Genomic DNA, 21,769 nt, shown 5'->3' with positions numbered 1-21,769 from the left:
ATGTGGAAAAGGCATTTGACAAAATCTAACACCCATTAATGATTTTAAAAAAATAAAAAACTCTGCAAACTAGGAATAGAGAGGAACTTTCTCACCTTGATTTTTAAAAAATCTACAACTAACATCATACTTAATGATAAAAAACATAAAGCTTCCCACTAAAATCAGGAACAAGGCAAGGATGTCCCCTCCTACTACTGCTTTTCAACGTTACACTGGAAATGCTAGCTAACACAATAAGACTGGGGAAAAAAGAGTATACTGGTTGGAAAGGAAGAAATAAAACTGTCTTTGTTTGCAGATGACATGATCATCTATGTAGAACATCCAAAAAGAATTGACCAAACAGCTCCTGGAACTACAATAAGCAATTACAGCAAGGTTACAGGATACAAAGTTAACATTTTTTTCTTGTCCTTAGCTTTATCACTGTCTCACTTCTGAAATATGATTTTTCCCATTTATCCTAAGACTAGTTCATACATTTGAAATTACTTTCTTTTACTGAAAAAGTAGGATGTGATAGCAGGATTATGGCATTAAAAAAAAAGAGTATGCCCTCTGGAGTTAGAGTGCAAGTGCTTTGGGTTCAAATCCCAGCTCTGCCAGTTACTAGCTATATAATCTTGAGCAACCAACTCTGACCCCAAGTTCCTTTATTTGTCAGATAAAAATTATAATACTACTAACCTAATAGGGATATGAGGCATGTAAAATTTTTGCCACAGAGTATGCATTTAGTAAATGTTAGTCTCTGTTCAACAAATTATATTTTCATTTAAATTCTTCATCATTTCCCAGCATCACCCTGATAACAAAGCCAGATCAAGACACCACAAGAAACAAACAAACAAATGAAAAACTATAGGGCAATATATCTGATGAGTATGGATGAAAACATTTTCAATAAAATACAAGCAAATCAAATTCAACAACACATCAAAGAAATTATACAAACTATGCATGGTGGCTCACACCTGTACTTAACAGCACTTCGGGAGACCTATGAGGGAGGATCACTTGAGGCCAGGAGTTCAAGACAAGCCTTGGCAACATAGTGAGAACCTGTCTCTAGGAAACATAAAAATAAAAAAATTAGCCGTGCATGCTGGTGCAGGTCTATAGTCCCAGCTACTGGACAGGCTGAGGCAGGAAGATGGCTTGAGTCCAGGGAGTCATGGCTGCGGTGGGCCATGTTTGTGTCCCTGCACTCTGTATAACAGAATGAGAGCCTGCCTCAGGAAATATAAAGATAAAAATAAATACATAAATTTTAAACATAAAAAAATTGTTTAAAGATATCACAACATGACCAAGTGGGACTTATCCTTAGAATGCAAGGTTAATTTAACACATGCATATCAAACAAGGTGATATGCCAAATTAACAGAATGAAAGATTAAAACCACATACATCTCAGAAAAAGTGTAACAAATTTCAACCTCCTTTCCTAATAAAAATACAACAAAATAGATACTTTAAAAAACTTCTTCAACACAATAAAAGCCATTTATGAAAAGCCCCCAGCTAACATCAAAATCAATGGAGAAAAACTGAAAGCTTTTCCTCCAAGATCCCATACAAAGCAAGGATGCCTTCTATTCAATACCGTACTGGAAGTACTACCAAGAGTAATCAGTTAAGAAAAGAAAAAAAATGCATTCATACTGGAAAGGAAGAAGTAAAATTATCTCTGTAAATGACATGATCCTATATGAAGAAAACTGTAAAGAACACAAAATAAATTAAGTTGCAGGATACAAAAATCAACACACAAAACACAGTTGCATCTCCTTACACCAATAATAATCTATCTCAAAAGGAAATCGAGAAAAATTTATAAAAGAATTAAATAAAATTCTTTTATAAAAAAGAATAAAATACTTAGGAATAAATGTAACCAATGAGTTGAAAGATCTATACACTGAAAACTGTAAAACATTGATTTAAAAAAACTGAATAAGACACAAATAAATGGAAAGATGACTCTCATATTCACGGATTGGAAGAATTAATATTGCTAAAATGTCCATATGACCAAAAGTGCTAAACAGATTTAACAGAATCCCCTATCAAAATTCCAAGGACATTTTTCACAGAAATGAAAAAAAATTCTAAAATTCATATGGAACCACAAAAGACCCAATAAGCAAAGCAATCTTTTTTTTTTGAGACGATTTTGTGAACTTAGTTAAGAGTCTGCCTAAGTTCACTGATTTTGTTTTGTGGGGAAAGAATGTAAAGCAAACATTAGGTAGTTTGGCTAGAGCACAATTATTAGATTTTCTGATTTTCAAAAACTTTAAAAAGAAAGTTTGATGTGCTATTTTCACAATTTTCAGTAGCAAATAAATGTGGATATAGAAAAACAATAAAATTGATATATTTGAGTACCCTGTAAAAACTCTTGGATGAGTGCCAGGGCTCACGCCTGTAATCCTAACATTTTAAGAGGCTGAGGCAGGCAGACTGCTTGAGCCCAAGAGTTCAAGACCAACCTGGGTAACATGGCAAAACCCTGTTCTCTATTAAAAAATTAAATAAAACAAAACCAATCTTGTTCTCCTTGATTTTATGCTTGTTCTTACTATGCATTAAGTGAACAGTAATTGTATCCTCAAAAAATGAAAAATTAACATCTTGAGCTTTTGAAATTGCTTTAAGATCTCTTCCTGTATTCCCATCAACATACTTCTTGAGACTGGCTTTCTCTATTATGGTGCTATTAAAACAAAGCATAAAAATAAGTTAGATATACATTACATCCTGCAAATGTTATCGTCAATTCAACATAAAGTAAAAAGCAAAAAGCAAGTTAGTCGGTCACAATTATAACAGTATAAATAAATATGCAAAATATTCATACAATGTATGTATATACAACTGTGTATTAAATATAGAGATTAACTACATCCTTGATAACTTTTTAATTTAATTACAATTGTAGGATATAATGAGAGTAATAGTGATTCTCTATATTAATTACCTATATCCATACTTTCAATAAAAAACATATATAGTTTTGTAATTCTTTTCTTTTTCCAATGTTTGTTCTGTTCATATTTACATAATACAGACATAAACCAATGAAACAGAACAGACCCATGCATGTATGGTCAATTGATCTTCGACAAGCATGTCAAGACTACACAATGGGAAAGGATAGTCTCTTCAACAAATGGTAATGAAGAAAACAGGATATTCACATACAAAAAAATGAAATTGGACCTTTGTCTTACATTATACACAAAAATCACTCATGATGGACTAAAGACTTAAACATAAGACTTGAAACTAAAACTCTTAGATGAAAACATAGGAGGATAAGTTTCATAACTTTCGTCTTAGCAATGATTTCTTGAATATGACACCAAAAATACTGGCAACAAAAGCAAAAATAGAGAACTGTGCTGTTTATATTTATTGAGGTGCAATTTTAAAATTTTATAGCTGTTGATCTGTTTATATCTGTTTAACTAATTACCAAAACATAGGTTTATGTTCTATATGGTTTTGTTCTTCTTTCTATAATATCATTTTTGTTAACTTTTACAAAAGTATTAGGGTATGATGTGTTAAAAGAAAAACATTGGCCGGGTGTGGTGGCTCACACCTGTAATCCCAGCACTTTGGGAGGCTGAGACAGGCGGATCACAAGGTCAGGAGATCGAGACCATCCTGGCTAACACGGTGAAACCCCGTCTCTACTAAAAATACAAAAAATTAGCTGGGCGTGGTGGCGGGTGCCTGTAGTCCCAGCTACTCGGGAGGCTGAGGCAGGAGAATGGCGTGAACCCGGGAGGCGGAGTTTGCAGCGAGCCGAGATTGTGCCACCGCACTCCAGCCTGGGCGTCTGAGCAAGACTCCGTCTCAAAAAAAGAAAAGAAAAGAAAAGAAAAACATTAGACAAATTAAATTTAACAGAGTTTAATTGAGCAAGGAACAACTAGCAAATCAGGCAGCTCCCCAAACTAGAATAGGTTCAGAGCATCTCCAGCGCTGCTGCATGATCAGAGAGGATTTGTGGACAAAAACAGAAAGTGGCATAAGGAAAATGGAAGTGAGATACAGAAACAGCTGGATTTGTTACAGCTTGGCATTTACCTGATTTGAACACGGTTTGAACTGTTGGCTGCCTCTGGCCAAAACTTGGTGATTGGTACAAGAGTAGGTTACAGTCTATTTACATTCCAGTTAGGTTACAGTTCTCTGTGTACGAAGAAACCTTTAGGCTGAACTTAAAATATGTAAGGAGGCAGCTTTAGGCTAAACTTAATTTAACAATTCCCCACCTTGAATTGAACAATGAGAACACTTGGACACATGAAGGGGAACATCACACACTGGGGCCTGTCGTGGGGTGGGAGGAGGGGGGAGGGATAGCATTAAGAGATACACCTAATGTAAATGACGAGTTAATGGGTGCAGCACACCAACATGGCACATGTATACATATGTAACAAACCTGCACATTGTGCATATGTACCCTAGAACCTAAAGTATTAAAAAAAAAAAAATCCCACCTTTTGGTCAACCTCTCAATTTTGACACTGACCAAAACTTTAGGCATTGATGTCACTCTGTTACCACCATAGATGTACTTATTTGGTCTCAGATCCCACTGGGAAAGAGCAGAACAGTTGATTTTTAAGGTGGGAACAAAGATTTCGGGTTACTTTTTTGTAAGAGTTAGAGAGCCATGGGGACCTCCTTGTGCTGGAATCTCCTGTTTTCATGAGAAAATAAAAAAGAAGAAGAAAAAAACCTGGTCTGCTTTGGGATCTATCTGCTTCCTTAAAATTTCAGTTTATGTCACATTTAGCACGACTGACTCCATTTTGGTTTGGTCCGGTCGGCTGGGGCCTAGTGTACAAGCTCAGCCCAAAACAATGGCCTCCCATCACTATATTTTGGTTTGGAAACGTCAATTGGTCCTTTCCCACAGATAGCTGGAAGCCTTCTTCAGAGCATCTGAACAGTCTCTGGAAGTAAAGATGGTGCCTTTACCCTACACTTTTCCTCAGCTTAAGTTTTAGGAGTCATTTTTAATTCTAAACATTTACTGCTGTTTCCCCTAGGATAAAGAGGAAAATCAACATGGAGGAATTCTGGGAGAAAGTCTGTGGTGTTAGCAAATTAAGGGTGGCCCTACAGAAAGCTCCCTGCTGTTAAGACTGTGCTGCCACCTTGTGGCCATCCTGTTTATGACCCCGAACTCGAAGATCCACCCTCTACTTTTTTGTCTCCTTTTGGTCTCAACTCCAGTGCTTTTCTTTTCTCATCTTTCCCATCTAACTCCTTAGTGAGCTCCACGAAATCTACTTAATCCTCTGATCTTTACTTGAAGCTTGCTTTCTAAATTCAGTTCCTTTTATCACGTAGTTTGTTACTGCTACATGAATTTGAGCATTATTGTTCAGTGTCAACCAAACTGCTACTAAAGTGATGAATTATATAATTACTTGGGTACAGTAGGTTCAAATAAAACTTTAACATTTTAGCAATAACTTATAAATATTTTACTTCTTGCCACCCGAAGAGAAAGTTGCCTTACAAGCAGCAACTAGCAACACACAAGCCATCTTGGATATACCCCAGATTGGGCTGCCAGGACATAGATTAATAATTTTTGGAGTGCCAAACTGAGTAAATGTCTCTTAAAAATTTAGATCATTGTAGGAGAGTTTGGTCTTTGTAAATCTTCTTCATTATAATCTCCTAATATCTTTATATAAATAATGTACATCATAACTCATCTGAATGAAGATGAAACATGGTAGATTAACAAAGGAAGACAGAAGAGAGAAGAAAGGAGTCTGTTGGGGAAGCTAGACATTTCTTCCAAGCATTTCCTTTCTGATACATGTCAATTTCGCTGTGAACAGGAACCATGGTAAAGGCCGTTTGTTTCCTCGTGATGAAATTCAGTCTTACGAGTCATTCTGTGCAACCTAAATGGAATGTTGCCAACTTAACCTTCCTTGAAGTCTTCCTACATCTAACAGACAACTACCTTTAAAGAATAATGGCTAATTGGGGTTGCCCATCCCTAAAATCACCCTAAAATGCAATAGGTAAATGTGCTAGTGGACAAAGGCTCATTTTTCCTGTTTCTTTAGGTTTAACCTTACACAGGTGTATCATTTGCTGAGCATCTAATCCACCATGGAAGCTGCACAGTGCACCTGGGATGCTGGTGCAGATCTGGGGACTATATTTTTTGTCTTTTCCTCCCCTCACCGGAATCTGTCAGACAGCTAATACTTTCTTAACAGAACTGAGCAGGCCCTGAGAACTTGATTCTTTGGCTAGCAGGAGAAAAACCCTAACACGTTCTCTTCAACAGTCAGCTATTATCCTTTTACCCAACTTTTGATAATACTTTTAAAGTAATGTTTGCAATAGATTATCATTTATTAGGATGAAATAAAAGATGATCTATGAGGATCGACTTTCAGTTTCATATTTACAAGTTCATTCAGTTAGAAGATGCAAGCAATGAGAACAAAGGTATGACCCATGGCAAACGGTGGGGAAGCGACAGGACGCAGCAGTGACCCTGTGCCAGAGCAAGCACCAAGGAAGATGGAACTGAAAATAACCAGCTGAGGAGTTCCTGAATACACCTGTGGCCCTTAGGAGACAAAAACATCTCGTCTAGTAGGAGCACTCTGGATGAGAAAGGATGTGTGCTGTGGTGCAGACTGGAAGTCTGACTGTGGAAACAGGCGTGGCGAAGCTTCGAGAAGACAGGTGCCCTCTGGGTGCTCAGTATCCCTGAGTTATTTTTAGAGTATGTCTGCTTACAGCCAGTAGTTACTACTGGAATGTACACGATAGTGATCCCCACTCGCTCCTTCAGATGGCCTGGGGAAGAGGAATGACGGAATAATCCAGAGTGATTCACAAACAGTGAATCATGACTATCAATGTGCCTTGTGTCTAGGAGATGATGTGGGGGTCAAGGGAGACTAAGGAAAAGAATGGAGAAGGACAAGTGGCTCTTCCGTTAGCCACAGAGAAAGGGCTACAACTGATCCAGGAACAAATCTTGTCTTAAACTGGAGGGAACCACATACATACCAATAGCAAGAGTCTCCCAGGCAATTTCTAAGAGGAGGGAAACTGCTAACACATAGCCTAGGTTTAGACAGAATCAAAAACACCCCCTTCAGGAACTATGGGCCCCTTAGAGGAAGTCAACTCTCTGCTCCCTCTCACAGAGGGCAAGCCTCCCAAGGAGAAGCCCTGGCACCTGCGCAGGCAACAGAACCGCCAGGCCTGGCACCCCCTCTAGACCAGGAGAAAGGTGCTGAGGAGCAGGCCCTCAGAACTTGATTTTTCAGCCAGCAGGAGAAAAACCCCAACACATTCTCTTCAACAGTCAGCTATTATCCTTTTACCCAGACTGGAATATGCAGTCCTGTATATTTTCATCTTTGGAACAGGTGGCTTGATATGCAAATAAAGTAATAAGTGTCAGAGCTGTATCCTAGCAGTAGCTACTTTGCAAATGTTACCATGGCACCCATTCAACAGTGTTCTTAGAGGTAGCCACACCTCAGCAAGGTCTTTCTAACTTGGAACAGCAAAGTTCAAATGAACGAATAGACACAAACTGTGAAAGAGTCCTGAACCCATTACAAGGTGGTTCTTTACAGCACAATTGCCCTCTGAGGCTACTTGAAACAAGGCATGGGACTTAAAGGAGAAAAAGAAGGAAATGGACCATCTCTTCTAACACCTGGAATGTGATCCAAGCCTGGAGACAAATTGAGGGTAATTATAACTGCTAACATTTGTTTTTAGCTGCTAACAGATTGTGCACAGATTGTGAAGGGCAAACTCCATTCTCCAATTACTCCAGTGCAAACTGTGCTTTAACAGTACTCACTAAATCCTAGTTGAGTGAAATGAGAGCAGATTGTCCTTGTGGTGTGGTTCATTTATGTTAAACTATGGAAAACTGGGACTGTCCCCCTACAGTCCCAGTCCAGGGGTCACTCACAGCCAGATGCAGAGAGCCCTACAGCACACTGGGCTCTACACATCTCTGTTCTTACTGCCAGCAAACCTGCTCTACAGGGTATAACATGTATTTCCCAAGCACAGACAAAGCAAAAGGAGAAGGGCTAGACATCAGCTGCTGGGGAAACAAGTCTTAAGCAACCTGGCTTGTGAGCCAATCAAGGTTGCTGAGGTAGGTCCTAAGCCAAAACAGGGTACATTTCCACCTGGTTAGGGGAGAATAAAATAACCGATACGGAAAGTTAACAAGATAATCTGTGATCGGTAACAAATTGATACAATAAACCATGAATTCTATGAGAGTTCAAAGAGGGCAACAGTTCTTTCCTGCTTCCTCTTCAAATGAGGGGGATCAAAGAAGAAGCCCAGAAAGACGATGAAAAAGTGGAAACCTCACCAATAGGAAACTACAGTTTGTTGACACTGAAAAGCCATCAGCAAGAATGAGACTACAGAGCTCCCTCCACTATGTGTCAAAGCCACAGTTCTCTCCATGTCCTTAAAGACAGTAATGATGTATCATTTCTGGCTGAAACAGTCACAGAAGACAGGGGTGCAAAGGAAGGAGCACTTAGAAAAGCAATAGGGAGTTTCCATTTTGCTACCTTTATTTAAAAACACACAAAGGGTAATTTTGTTTCCCAAAAGGGTAATTATGGGACCATTATATATAGTTAACTCCACATACGCATCACCTTAAGAAATAGTAATAAAGACAGAAAAGTGCCTCTTGGTTCTGTTTCCATAACATTTAGCCAAATCAATCTGTAAATTGTCTGTGGGTGAGTTGAAATTGTAATTTGAGCAGTAACCTGGATGTCCGACGTACCACCTAGGGGTCGACCACATCAAGGGCACAATATTAAAAAGCATGAGAATTTGGGCTTGGTTGTGCCAAGTTCTGATGGAGAGATCCATCCAGCCTGATGAAGGCTAAGCGAGGAGGAGGTCCAGGGAGGAAACAATGCTCGGGAGCAAGCAAGAAATGGCATCAGGTTCCAAGAGATGGTCCACTGCCAAGGGTTAAATCCAGCTCTCTGGAAGGAAAGCTATGACAAGGTCTAAGAAGCCTCAGGGCAGGAATTCAGTTACATCAAGAAAGCATAGTACTAAGGAAAAAACAAAGCTCATGTCCAATCCTATGGATTAAGATGACACAGCAGAGGCTAGGGGAAATCTAGAATCTGGTGGGTATGTGGTGCCAGAGTTACTGCAGGATATTAGCCACTAAGATAACGGTGACATGAGTAAAGCCACACTCCACCTATAGCTGGATTGAGGCTTTTAACATATTTTCTGCCCAGGACAGGATTAGCATAGGAACTCTGCAGGTGTCAGGCTAGAGATCAAGCTGTATCAAATACAGCAATGACTGAGCCGATCTGGGCTGAGGAAGACAGAACGTGAACAGAGCACTTCCATATGAGAGGCCATAATTTATTTATTAGCACAAGGATTTATGATGATAAGTGAGATTTTGAAAAGTGAAAAATATATTCTGTTGCAATGGTCAGTTTATCTCATTTAAATTTTCTGCCTTATCAGTTTTGTTATCCGACAAAGTTAAATGTAAAACATGAAACCATAAATACTAGAAGAAAATACGGGGAATACTTAATTATGCTTTGATGAGGAAGGCATTTCTTAATACATTAAGAAAAAACCATAGGAGTAGAGACTGGATCACATAAAAATGTAAATTTTGGTGCAATTAAAATAACATTGGCATAATTAAAAGGCTGTATAAACCAGGTAAAATATTTGCAACAAATGTGGCAGATTTAATATTCTTGATGCATAAAGATGTCTTGCAAACCAATAAGGAAAACCTCACCCAAAAAACAGGTAAAAAATCAAATATATTTCACAGAAGAATAAATGCCACAGACCAATAAGCATGTCAAAAAGTGTTCAACTTCACTAGAAATAGTAAGGGCACACATTATAGCAACAAAAAATACCAATGCTCACTTCTCAAATTAATGTGATAAGATTGGTACACCTTCCTAGGCAGTGATTTGACAATGTTTGACCTAATACTATGATTTCTAGTAATCTATACGAAAAAAAAATCTGATTCTTTATAATAAATATCATATATGTAATAATTTATTTACAGAAATATTCATCAGTGTTATAATAATTAAAAGAGGCAAGAAACTGAATGTTACAGTTACATAATAAAAAACTCATTAGCCATGAATATTGTGTTTTTTGTTTTTTGTTTTGAGACAGAGTCTCACTCTGTCGCTGAGGCTGGAGTGCAGTGGCACAATCTTGGCTCACTGCAAGCTCTGCCTCCCAGGTTCAAGCCATTCTCCTTCCTCAGCCTCCCAAGTAGCTGGGACGATAGGTGCCCACCACCATGCCCGGCTAATTTTTTGTATTTTCAGTAGAGACGGGGTTTCACCTTGTTAGCCAGGATGGTCTCAATCTCCTGACCTTGTGATTTGCCCACCTCAGACTCCCAAAGTGCTGGGATTACAGGCATGAGCCACCATGCCCAGCTGAATATTGTGTTTTTTAAAGAATTTTTAATAACATGGGAAAATGCTTATGGCACAATATTAAGTGAAAAAGCAGGGTATAAAACATGACTTTATTTATATTATACATAACTTACACATATAGCAAAAAGACTGGAAGGAACAGACCTGTGAATAAGCATGTCAAAAAAGTGATGGAAGGCTGGGCATGGTGGCTCATACCTGTAATCCCAGCACTTTGGGAGGTCAAAGTAGGAGGATCACTTGAGCCCAGGAGTTTGAGACCAGTGTGGGCAACATAGCGAGATCACATCCCTCCTAAAAACTAAAAAAATTACCTGGGCATGGTGGTGCATACCTGTGGTCCCAGCTACTCGGGAGACTGAGACAGGAGGATCACTTGGGCCCAGAAGGTTGGGGCTGCAGTGAGCCATGATCATCCCACTGCACTGCAATCTGAGCAAGAGAGCAAGACTGTCTCAAAAACAAACAAAATAGGTAGCTCCTAGGGCATTATAGGAACAATGATAACTGAATGAATATTTTTTAAAGGAAAAAAATCATTACTTAATGATCTCAGCTTTTTTAGTTTAACATCCCAGAAACTACTGATTTGAAATATTCCAAAGAACTATATTTGCTCTCTGTAACAGTAATTTTTCAAAAATCTTCTAACAAGACCAACTCACTGGAAAGAAAACTCTACATGTCAATGAATGAGTGTCCACAACCCAAAGAATACTCAAGTGGCACTTCCAGGAAGTCTCTACCATTAAGCAAAAGAGATCCCATGATCCTAGTCTCGGGGGGAGGGGGGAAAACCCTCCAAATTATTGCCAGTGATTTTAAGAAAGATGATGTTAAATGCTAGCACACTCAATAGTTCTGCACAATACATGAGTTCTGCACAATACTTAACATATTCTGAGAAGATCATGAATAAAATGCAAAACCCTTTTTTGTACTTTTATAATTAGGAATAATCTAGATAACCCTAGGATTTGTACTTTTACTACTAAGAGCTAATATTTACTGAGTCCTTACCATGTGACAAGCACATAGTGAAGCATTTTTGCCCAAGACCATCTTATGAGGTAAATACTATTAATATCTTCATTTTACAGACAAGTAATCTGTGGCTCCCAAATGTTAAATAACTTGCCAAAGACCACGAAGCTGATAATTGGCCAAGCCCAAATTTAAAACCAGACAGTCTGTTTCTAGAACGTGCATTGTTAACTCATTTGCTTTACTGACTTGGAATCTATGAAACAGGTAAAGTTGAAGAATGCCTTTCTCTTCTGTTTCTTCTCCATGCTCTAGGAGTCTCAATAAAAAATAATGAATCCTGAGCTTTTAAATCTATGCATATATCACTATCTTTATTATGCTACTTCCTTTAAAGAAAGTATGGTTTAATAACTTAATGCACTGTCTTCAGTTTTTCCTGCACTGGTTTCATATGTAATTTCTCTTCCTTGTTTAGGTTTGCGGCTAGAAGACAGTAAATCTAGCAATGGAGCCCACATATGAGGAATACCTAGCAAATCATGGAACAATAGTAAAGCCTTATTACTGGCTAAGCTTCTCTCTAGATTGCTCTAATTGTCCTTACCATATTCGAACAGGTGAAGAAGCGAGAGTTTCCCTCACAGAATTTTGTCAGATTTTTGGATTCCCTTATGGGACAACATATCCTCAAACAAAACACCTCACATTTTATGAATTAAAAACTTCTTCTGGTAGCCTGGTGCAAAAGGGCCATGCTAGCAGTTGCACTGGGAATTACATCCATCCAGAATCAATGCTCTTTGAAATGAATGGTTACCTTGACTCAGCCATATACAATAATGACAGCATCAGGCATATCATTCTGTATTGCAACAACTCCCCTTGTAATGAAGCTAACCACTGCTGCATCAGCAAAGTGTACAATTTCCTGATTACATATCCAGGCATCACTCTTAGTATTTATTTTTCTCAGCTCTATCACACCGAGACGGACTTTCCTGCCTCCGCATGGAACCGCGAAGCTCTCCGGAGCCTGGCCAGCTTATGGCCGCGGGTTGTTTTGAGTCCAATAAGCGGCGGGATTTGGCATTCTGTCCTCCACAGCTTTGTTAGTGGTGTCTCAGGATCACATGTTTTTCAGCCCATTTTAACAGGGAGAGCACTGACTGACAGGTACAATGCATATGAAATCAATGCCATAACAGGTGTAAAACCTTTATTCACTGATGTTCTTCTCCAGACAAAAAGGAATCCGAACACAAAAGCTCAGGTGGCTTTAGAGAGCTACCCCTTAAACAATGCCTTTCCCGGACAGTCTTTTCAAATGACCAGTGGAATACCTCCAGACCTCAGGGCTCCTGTTGTTTTTGTGCTATTGCCTCTCAGGGACTTACCACCAATGCATATGGGCCAAGACCCAAATAAACCCAGGAATATCATAAGGCACTTAAATATGCCTCAAATGTCATTCCAGGAAACCGAGGACCTTGAAAGGCTTCCCACTAGAAGGTCAGTGGAGACAGTGGAAATCACAGAACGGTTTGCAAGTAGCAAACAGGCAGATGAAAAGACGAAGAAGAAGAAAGGGAAGAAATAAAATCTACCTTCCCACAGCATGAAACCAATTCCCAGCGGACTTATTAGATAGACAACAAAAATCTGGAAACTTTCTCTCTTAGGGCTGAGCCAAGAAGGAGATAAACTGATGCACTAAAAGCAAACCTTGAATTATTTACCATATGAACTGTTACAAAGTCACACTCTTTTAAACATAATCCAAAATGTTTCCATAAGCAACTTGATCTCTCTCCTTTGAAAGTGGCAGTATCAAAATGGAACCATTAGCAGCTTGCTAATATTTTGGTGCAGAAAAGGAATCTCATTATTCTATTCTACTCACATCACCTTTTCACAACAAAAGCCCATGGACAAAATAGCTACCTAAATTGATTTCAGTAAAAAAATTTACTGTAAAACTGAAAAACAGCCTGAAGCTACTGACATTAAATGCTGTTTGCAAGAGCAAACCAGTGATTTTCTACTAGTTGTTAATCATGGACAGAAGATTTTAGGTAGTTCATTTTTTTCTAAAGTGATTTCTAAAATATTTCTAAAATAGTTTTGTGTGGGAAAAAGCACTTCTGTTGATTACGTATAGCTATAAAGATTAAAACCTAGGCACCTGCTCAGTTTGATCTTCCCCAGCTCAGACCTCTCCCTTCTGAGCAGATGATAGAGGCAAGATGATACATGAGAACCTCCAATGGCTCCTGTCATCACATACCATATAAAATCCAAGTTCCTCTTACTGGCTTTCAAGGATCCTCCTTTAACTTTCTGTTGCCTTGTATCATCAGCAAGATCATAAGTACCCACAGGTCAAGCGCTGTCTCTCCCTTCCCTTTAACTTTTCCCTTAGGATCTAGCACGTTATCCAGCAAAACATGGGTAGCAAGGCTGAAATGACATCTCAATAACTTCACCAATGACTATGAGTCAACATCCCTTCTCCACCCTGGCTGAAAGCCTACTTAACCATCCTGCAACAGATGTTTTTCTTTTTGTTAGCATCCATTCCCCCTTCTAATGCAGCTCCCAGTGCATAATGTGTGTTTTACTTCCCTCCTTTCTGACTCCATCCTCGTCACGAGTGAATATTTGTACCTTCTCTTAAAATCTTCAAAACACACTTCTAGGAAGTTCTCCTTCACTAATCCTCTAAGCACTTAAATGAAAGCACTTTGCTTATGCTTATTTCACATTTGCTGCCACTTGCCTCTTTGAAATATGTAAAGATACATTACAAGAAAAATGTTCATTTACTTGTAACTTGCTATTTTTTTCTATATATATGTATATAAAGCTCCTATTATCCTAAGCTAATAAAAGAGTTTGCCATGACATTAAAACATGTAATACTGGCCGGGCGCGGTGGCTCAAGCCTGTAATCCCAGCACTTTGGGAGGCCAAGATGGGCGGATCACAAGGTCAGGAGATCGAGACCATCCTGGCTAACATGGTGAAACCCCGTCTCTACTAAAAATACAAAAAACTAGCCGGGCGAGGTGGCGGGTGCCTGTAGTCCCAGCTACTCGGGAGGCTGAGGCAGGAGAATGGTGTAAACCCGGGAAGCGGAGCTTGCAGTGAGCTGAGATCCAGCCACTGCACTCCAGCCTGGGTGACAGAGCGAGACTCCGTCTCAAAAAAAAAAAAAAAAAAAAAAAAAATGTAATACTCCATGAAGGAGGAGGAGAAAGAAAAACGTATTTTAGGAATAACAATTAGTATTGTGATTAAAATAAACATGAATAAAAAGTTTAAAACAAAGTTCTATTGTTAGCATACAAATTTTAATGGAATTACTGGAATACAGTTTTATTGTGCTTATATAGCGAGTATTATTTAAAGAAGTACTGCTGAGGTTTATTTTTATCTCATGAAATCCTATGTCCACAATTTGAGATATTGAGTTAAAAAGATCCCAAATGACAAATCCAGCATCTCTGATCATTATTAAAATAGATCCAATTTGTTGCCAGAAAATGGCAGACTACAACGTGAACCAGGCTACAGAGAATCCAGTTAGAAACACGGTCTGAAATAGATGATGAACTTATATTTCTAATGTGAACCTGGATATCAATGGTATACAACAAAAGGAGAAGTTGCCAGAACTATAGGAAAGAAAAGTGCCTTTGGCAGTTAAACTTTTGTAATGATTTGATAAGACTAGGGCTAGGAAGAAGATTACTGACAGGTCATAAGCTCAGGCCAATACAGCCAACCTTAGACAAAAGACTGTTAGAAGAACATAAAGATATACTGCCCAAGGCAAGTAATCTGTTTCCTCATCTGCAAAACAAGAAAGGTGGGCTAGTTCATCTTTAAGGTTCCTTTCAGCTCCATCTGCTATAGGAAGGCATATAGCAAAGCAACAGTTCCACAAAGTGAGATCCTGCAGTGCAGTGATTAGCTTTCCTTGCTCACTACACAGTGATTCTTGGTCATGTCAGGCTGGCCCAGCCATTGAGAGACAGAAGTTGGGTTGCTCCACCCCTCTTCAGCAAACTGGCAATGTTGATATGGAAGAATATCTCTGCCACCACACATTTAGAAATAATAGAAATAAAGAAAATAGAAGTAAATTAAGGCAGCTAGTAATATGATGATATGGAAAAGGCATTGGGATATATCCCAAGAAAACAATGAGACTGAAGGGAGGGACACATTATCTTGGTGACTCTACCAAGGTCCAGGGTTTGGGGGTCTTAGCTTTGCACGCTCAACTACCTACTTAGTAAGTACAGGGAGAATGGATTTACTCATCGGAAGCAGGTTTGGATTAACAAAGCTCTTGAGACTGATATGTAAAGACAAAAAACTAATGTACTGATTTCTAGTAAGACTTATAACTAGATATGCAAGCATATATTCAAGTCATCCAGGTTATATAGCCTCTCCATGTACATAAGCTACATTGCAAGTCAAATTATCATAAGGTTGCCTTATGGATTAGAGGAGTCCATTATTTGACTCAAGTGTTTAGTGCTCTCAGATTCTGCTTTCATAGTGGTGATTGACATCTGCTTAGAATGAAGTGGTGGATGGGGTATGTACAAGGGCATCTCATTCCTGGACAGTGTTTGGGAGGGTCCAGACAGCAAGAGACAACACAAACCTCTGTGACCAACTCCTGTCTTGGCATTGATTTGCTATGTGACTAGAAATGTTTTCTATGTTTCATCAAGCTACAATCCAATCCATATAATACTAAACAGATGAGAATTAATCAAGCTATAATCTAATCCTGCTCATCTGAGAGCAAATCCTATTTCTTTAAATTGCCATTACACCTTTTTCATTCATAGTATACGCAATCCAAAAAGTTCCACAGATGGAATCTTACTCTTCTTACTGGTTTTTAAGGAAAGCCACATAAATTTAAAAATTTTTTTAAATGGTAAATTTAAAAAGGAAAGCCACATCATAACCTGTACTAATTTAAAATAATATTATTTGGCCAGGCGTGGTGGCTCCTGCCTGTAATCTCAGCACTTTGGTAGGCTGAAGCAGGAGGACTACTTCAGCCCAGGAGGTAGAGGCTGCAGTGAGCTATGATCACACCACTGCACTCCAACCTGGGCAACATAGCAAGACCCTGTTTCTAAAAAATAACAATATTATTACTAACATTGAGTGAGAGCTATATGTCAAGTATTTTTCTAAGCACTTACATGTATTCATTTAATCCTCCCAATAATCCTACGAGGTAGATATTATTATAATACCTATTTCACAAATAAGGAAATTATAGCACAGATAATTTAATTAACCTCCCAAGTAGTAAATAAAGGCCGAGCTGAGCGTTAAACCCAAGAAGTCGAGCTCCAGAATCCATGTTCTTAATCATTATGCCTTAATGCTTCTCTAAATAATAACAATGCAGATTCACTACAAAGCCTAAAAGAATCCATATTTATTTAGGACCTGTCCTGAAGCTTGCCTGTCATTCTGCTCAAACCACAGTACCAATGGGTATCCTCTAAACTATGGAAGCCAGGTAGGCAGGATGGGCTAGGGTGGAAAACTTTAGTAGGTTTTAGTTACCAGAACTTTGGCCCTGCCCCACTCCCCTGTTGCCCAGGACCTCATGCCAAACATAAATCCCAAGATTATCTTGTCTTAGATGTCCCTGACTTTCAGGGATGTACTAAATCTGGGACCCAAGGCAATGGAACACTGTTTTACTGCATTGTCTAGTTAAGTGTAAATGGTTCCTCAAAAAATTAAAAAGAGAATTAACATATCATCAGGCAATTCTACTTCTGGGTATAAAAAACAAGGTCTTGGCCAAGCACGGCAGTTCATGCCTGTAATCCCAGCACTTTGGGAGGCTGAGGTGGGAGGATCATTTTAGTCCAGGAGTTCAAGACCAGCCTGGGCAACATAGCAAGACTCTGAATCTATTTTTAAAAAGTGAAGTAATTTTTTTTTATAAAACAGGACCTCAAAGAGATATTTCTACACCCATGTTTATAGCAGTATTACTCACAATAGCCAAAAGGTAGAACCAAACCAAGTGTCCATTGACAGATGAATGAATACCCAAGATGTGGTATATACATACAATGGAGTATTATTCGGCTTTAAAAAGGAAGGAAATCTATTCACGTGCCACAACATGGATGAACCTTGAGGACATTATGCCAAGTTAAATAAACCAGTCAAAAATAGGCAAACACCACATGATTCCACTTACATGTGGTAAGTAGAAAATGGTGGTTGCCGGGGGCTGGGGAGCAGGGAACAGGGAGTTATTGTTTAATGGGTACAGAATTAGTTTTGTAAGATGAAAAGAGGTCTGGAGATGGATGTTGGTAATAGCTGTACAACAATGTGCTTAGTACTACTTAATTATACACTTCAAAATGGTTAAGATAATGACTTTGTTTTATCTATTTTATCATAATGTTTTTAAAAAATTGAATTACTAGTTGACACCTACTGATCTCTCTAAATACAAAAAAAGTGACATCTTTTCTGTTAGACTAAATATTAGAAATCAGGCTCTATGTCGCCGGGCACAGTGGCTCACACCTGTAATCTCAGCACTTTGGGAGGCCGAGGAGGGCGGATCACCTGAGGTTGGGAATTTGAGACCACCCTAACCTTTAGGAGAAACCCCATCTCTACTAAAAACACAAAATTAGCTGGGTGTGGTGGCCTGTAATCCCAGCTGCTCAGGAGACTGAGGCAGGAGAATTGCTTGAACCCAGCAGGCGGAGGTTGCGGTGAGCAGGAGATCATGCCATTGCACTCCAGCCTGGGCAACAAGAGAGAAACTCCGTCTCCAAAAAAAAAAAAAAAGAAAAAGAAAAAGAAAAAGAAAAAGAAATCGGGCTCTATGTCTAGTCTCAAAATACAGAGATAAGGTAAGGAAAGCTCACAGTAATATCTAAAAAACGAATATCCTTTTAAAAATCATTAAAATAACACGGTTTTTTTAGGTTCACAATTTACAGTTCATTTCAAGCTCTTATATGGGTTTGTTTAGACCTTTGATACTTGGCTATATACTTATTTTTAGAAAAAAGTAATTCCAAATTATTTATAATTTGCCACATCATTCTGCCACCTGCTGATTGAATATCATTGGCCAAATTACATAACCTCTCTGAGTTTTAGTTTACTCATTCATAAAATGGGAACACTAATTTCTAGGCCATAGAGCTACTCTGGGGATTAAATAATGCAAGTAAAGGGTTTATTTACCAAGTGTCTGACACACAATAAACTTATTAAGTGGTTACTATTATTAATAAAATATGAACAGGATAAGGATAAAGAGTAGGAAATTATAAGGATTGCAGGATCTTTCAAATATTATCAAAACTATGAGTCTTAATAGTTGACTTCCTATTTTCTTTAAGAAGTAAAGATAGGTCAGGCACGGTGGCTCTCGCTTGTAATCCCAGCACTTTGGGAGGCCGAGGCAGGCGGGTCACGAGGTCAGGCGATCCAGACCATCCTGGCTAACACGGTGAAACCCCGTTTCTACTAAAAATATTTTAAAAATCAGCCAGGTGTGGTGGCAGGTGCCTGTAGTCCCAGCTACTGGGGAGGCTGAGGCAGAAGAATGGCGTGAACCAGGGAGGCAGAGCTTGCAGTGAGCCGAGATCGCACCACTGCACTCCAGCCTGGGACAGGGGGAGACTCTGTCTCAAAAAAAAAAAAAAAAAAGAAGTAAAGATATGTTACTAGAATTTGTGACAATCAGGTTGGGGAACAAAAAGTTGATTTCAATGTTTTGCTTAAAGAGTTAATAGTGGTAATGAGAAAAGAAAAAAGTCCATGGTCATGGCATATACTAAAACAATTATAAGAAAATATTTTGTGCAACTTCTTGCCAATAAATTGGCAATCTAGATGAGATGCATTATTTTCTAGAAACACATAAATTCTAAAATTTATTTAATAATAGAAAGAAAAATCAAACAAATCAATAATCATAGAAGATAAGAATGATCGAAGATCTACCTCTAAAAATATCAGCAAGCCCAGGTAGTTTTGCAGCACACACTATAACTTTCAAAGACCAAATAGCATGATAATTTCTCATCATTTAAACTATTGCAGAGTGTAGGGAAAAAAAGGTGGAAATCTAAATTCGTCTACAAAGTTAGGCTAACACTAATATCAAAACTGGATAAAGATAGCACAAATAAATAAAATTATGGATCCATCTTACTTAAAAACAGAAATTATGAACAGGCATGGTGGGGTGGCTCATGCCTGTAATCTCATCACTTGGGAGACCAAGGCTAGAGAATTGCTTGAGGCCAGGAGTTGAAGACCAGCCTGGGCAACATAGGGAGACACTGCATCTACAGAACAAAATTTTTAAAGGCAGCACGCAGTGCCTCACATCTATAATCCTAGCACTGTGAGAGGCCGAGGCTGGCAGATTACTTGTGCTCAGGAGTTCAAGACCAGCCTGGACAACATGGCAAAACCCCATCTCTACAAAAAAATACAAAAATTAGCTAGGGGTAGTGGTGTGCTCCTGTGGTCTCAGCTACTCGGTAGGCTGAGGTGGGAGGATGGCTTGAGCCTGGGAGGTCGACGCTGCAGTGAGCCAAGATCACACGGCTGCCCTCCAGCCTAGGCAACAGAGTGCGATCCTGTCTGAACTTTTTTAAAAAAATTCTGAAACCACACAAACAAAATATAAACTAATCAAATCCAGCAAGTAATTAAAATGGTAATATTTCACAACCAAATAGAGTTTATTGTAGAAACATGGGAATTTTTCAGTGTAGAAAAATATATGTATTCACTACACTCATAAATTCAAAGATAGAAACTATACGATTTTTATGATTAGATCCCCATAAAAGGCATTTGATAATTTTAGCAGTCATTTCTAAAAGTCATAAAGCAAAAGTAAATATGTCAACTGGTGAAATACCAAAGACATTTCCATTGAGACAGGAACAAAGCAGAAGAGCCCAGCACTCAATTTTTCAACACTCTTTTCAACATTCTAGCATATATAATAAGATAAAATAAGTGACAGAAATATTGGAAAAGAAGATGTAAATTATCATTACCTCAAATATTATACAGTGTGATAAGAGATGCAACCTTAAAACAACTGTTAGCATTAATAAAATACCCCCATGCTAAGAAAGAATACAGGATAAATATGTTTTAAAGTCCATAGCTTTCATTTTATATCATAAGCCGTTAAAAAAATCAAATGAAAAAGTCTCATTCACAATACTTTAAAAATAAGACTTATTCTTTGGCACTAAATCTTCTTCCTGAGGCAAGAGTACAGATTTACAATTTTTTTTAATCTTTGAAGTACTAATATATGAATAAAGGTTTATGAAAGTTGCAGATACCAGGATGAAATCACTTTTTGTCAAACACAAACTAGAGCCAGGAGAGCACAAAGGAGTAGGGTTCATGATTGCATGGACGAGATAAAAGACATTTTTGGAAGTCTTGTCTCAAGGACTTTCTAAAATAAGAAATTCTGTAGGACTGCAGCAATTCAGATAAAATGCTCTCAAAACAACACCTGCCCAGTAATAGCATCTCCTCCTCTAAAATGTCGCCAAGTCTGACTTTGAGTATCCAAAACCAGTATCTGTTTCCAACCATCTTATGTGAACTTCTCCTTTTGCCAAATAAAAGTTTCCCTTTGGCCAGGCGCGGTGGCTCACCCCTGTAATCCCAGTACTTTGGGAGCCCAAGGCGGGCAGATCACAAGGTCAGGAGATCAAGACCATCCTGGCCAACAGGCAGAAACCTCGTCCTACTAAAAATATAAAAACTAGCTGGGCATGGTGGCGTGCGCCTGTAATCCCAGCTACTTTGGAGGCTGAGGCAGGAGAATCACTTGAACCAGGGAGTCAGAGGTTGCAGTGAGCCGAGATTGTGCCACTGTACACCAGCCTGGCGACAGAGCGAGACTCCGTCTCAAATAAATAAGTAAATAAATAAATAAAATTTTAAAAAGTTTCCCTTTATCCTCCCTTCTTTGATGCATATGTAGGTTGCCACAGCTATGCATCTCAGGTTATAATCCTCCTTTCTAATTCCCAAATAAATTCAATGTATTTAGAGATTTTTTTTTTCTTTAGCTTACAGGTTTTTAGTTGACAAGTTTGAGTAGAGAGTTCACCCTATCTACTCCACTTTAATGTGTAATCATAAAATTATATAAAGAAAAAACT

General features: G+C 38.6%; 2 protein-coding genes across 3 annotated transcripts in view; one reads left to right on the top strand and one right to left on the bottom strand.

Annotated features, from left to right (window-relative positions):
- The window catches only part of RGL1 (ral guanine nucleotide dissociation stimulator like 1), a 290,242-nt gene that overhangs the window by 264,949 nt on the left and 3,524 nt on the right, over nucleotides 1-21,769 (bottom strand). The window lies entirely within an intron of this gene.
- APOBEC4 (apolipoprotein B mRNA editing enzyme catalytic polypeptide like 4) lies at nucleotides 11,895-13,552 on the top strand. Its single transcript, XM_065536811.2, has one exon. It carries the CDS (start codon nucleotides 12,031-12,033, stop codon nucleotides 13,120-13,122), a length of 1,092 nt encoding a protein of 363 aa, XP_065392883.1. The 5' UTR covers nucleotides 11,895-12,030; the 3' UTR covers nucleotides 13,123-13,552.

Source organism: Macaca fascicularis, chromosome 1 (genome assembly GCF_037993035.2).
Source record: "Macaca fascicularis isolate 582-1 chromosome 1, T2T-MFA8v1.1".
NCBI classification, from domain to species: Eukaryota; Metazoa; Chordata; class Mammalia; order Primates; family Cercopithecidae; genus Macaca; species Macaca fascicularis.
The sequence above is the reverse complement of the archived record's forward strand: the minus strand, read 5'-3'. Positions and strand labels throughout refer to the sequence as shown.

Excerpts from the sequence above, each read along its gene's own strand:
- APOBEC4 (XM_065536811.2), top strand. The coding sequence starts at position 12,031 with ATGGAGCCCACATATGAGGAATACCTAGCAAATCATGGAACAATAGTA.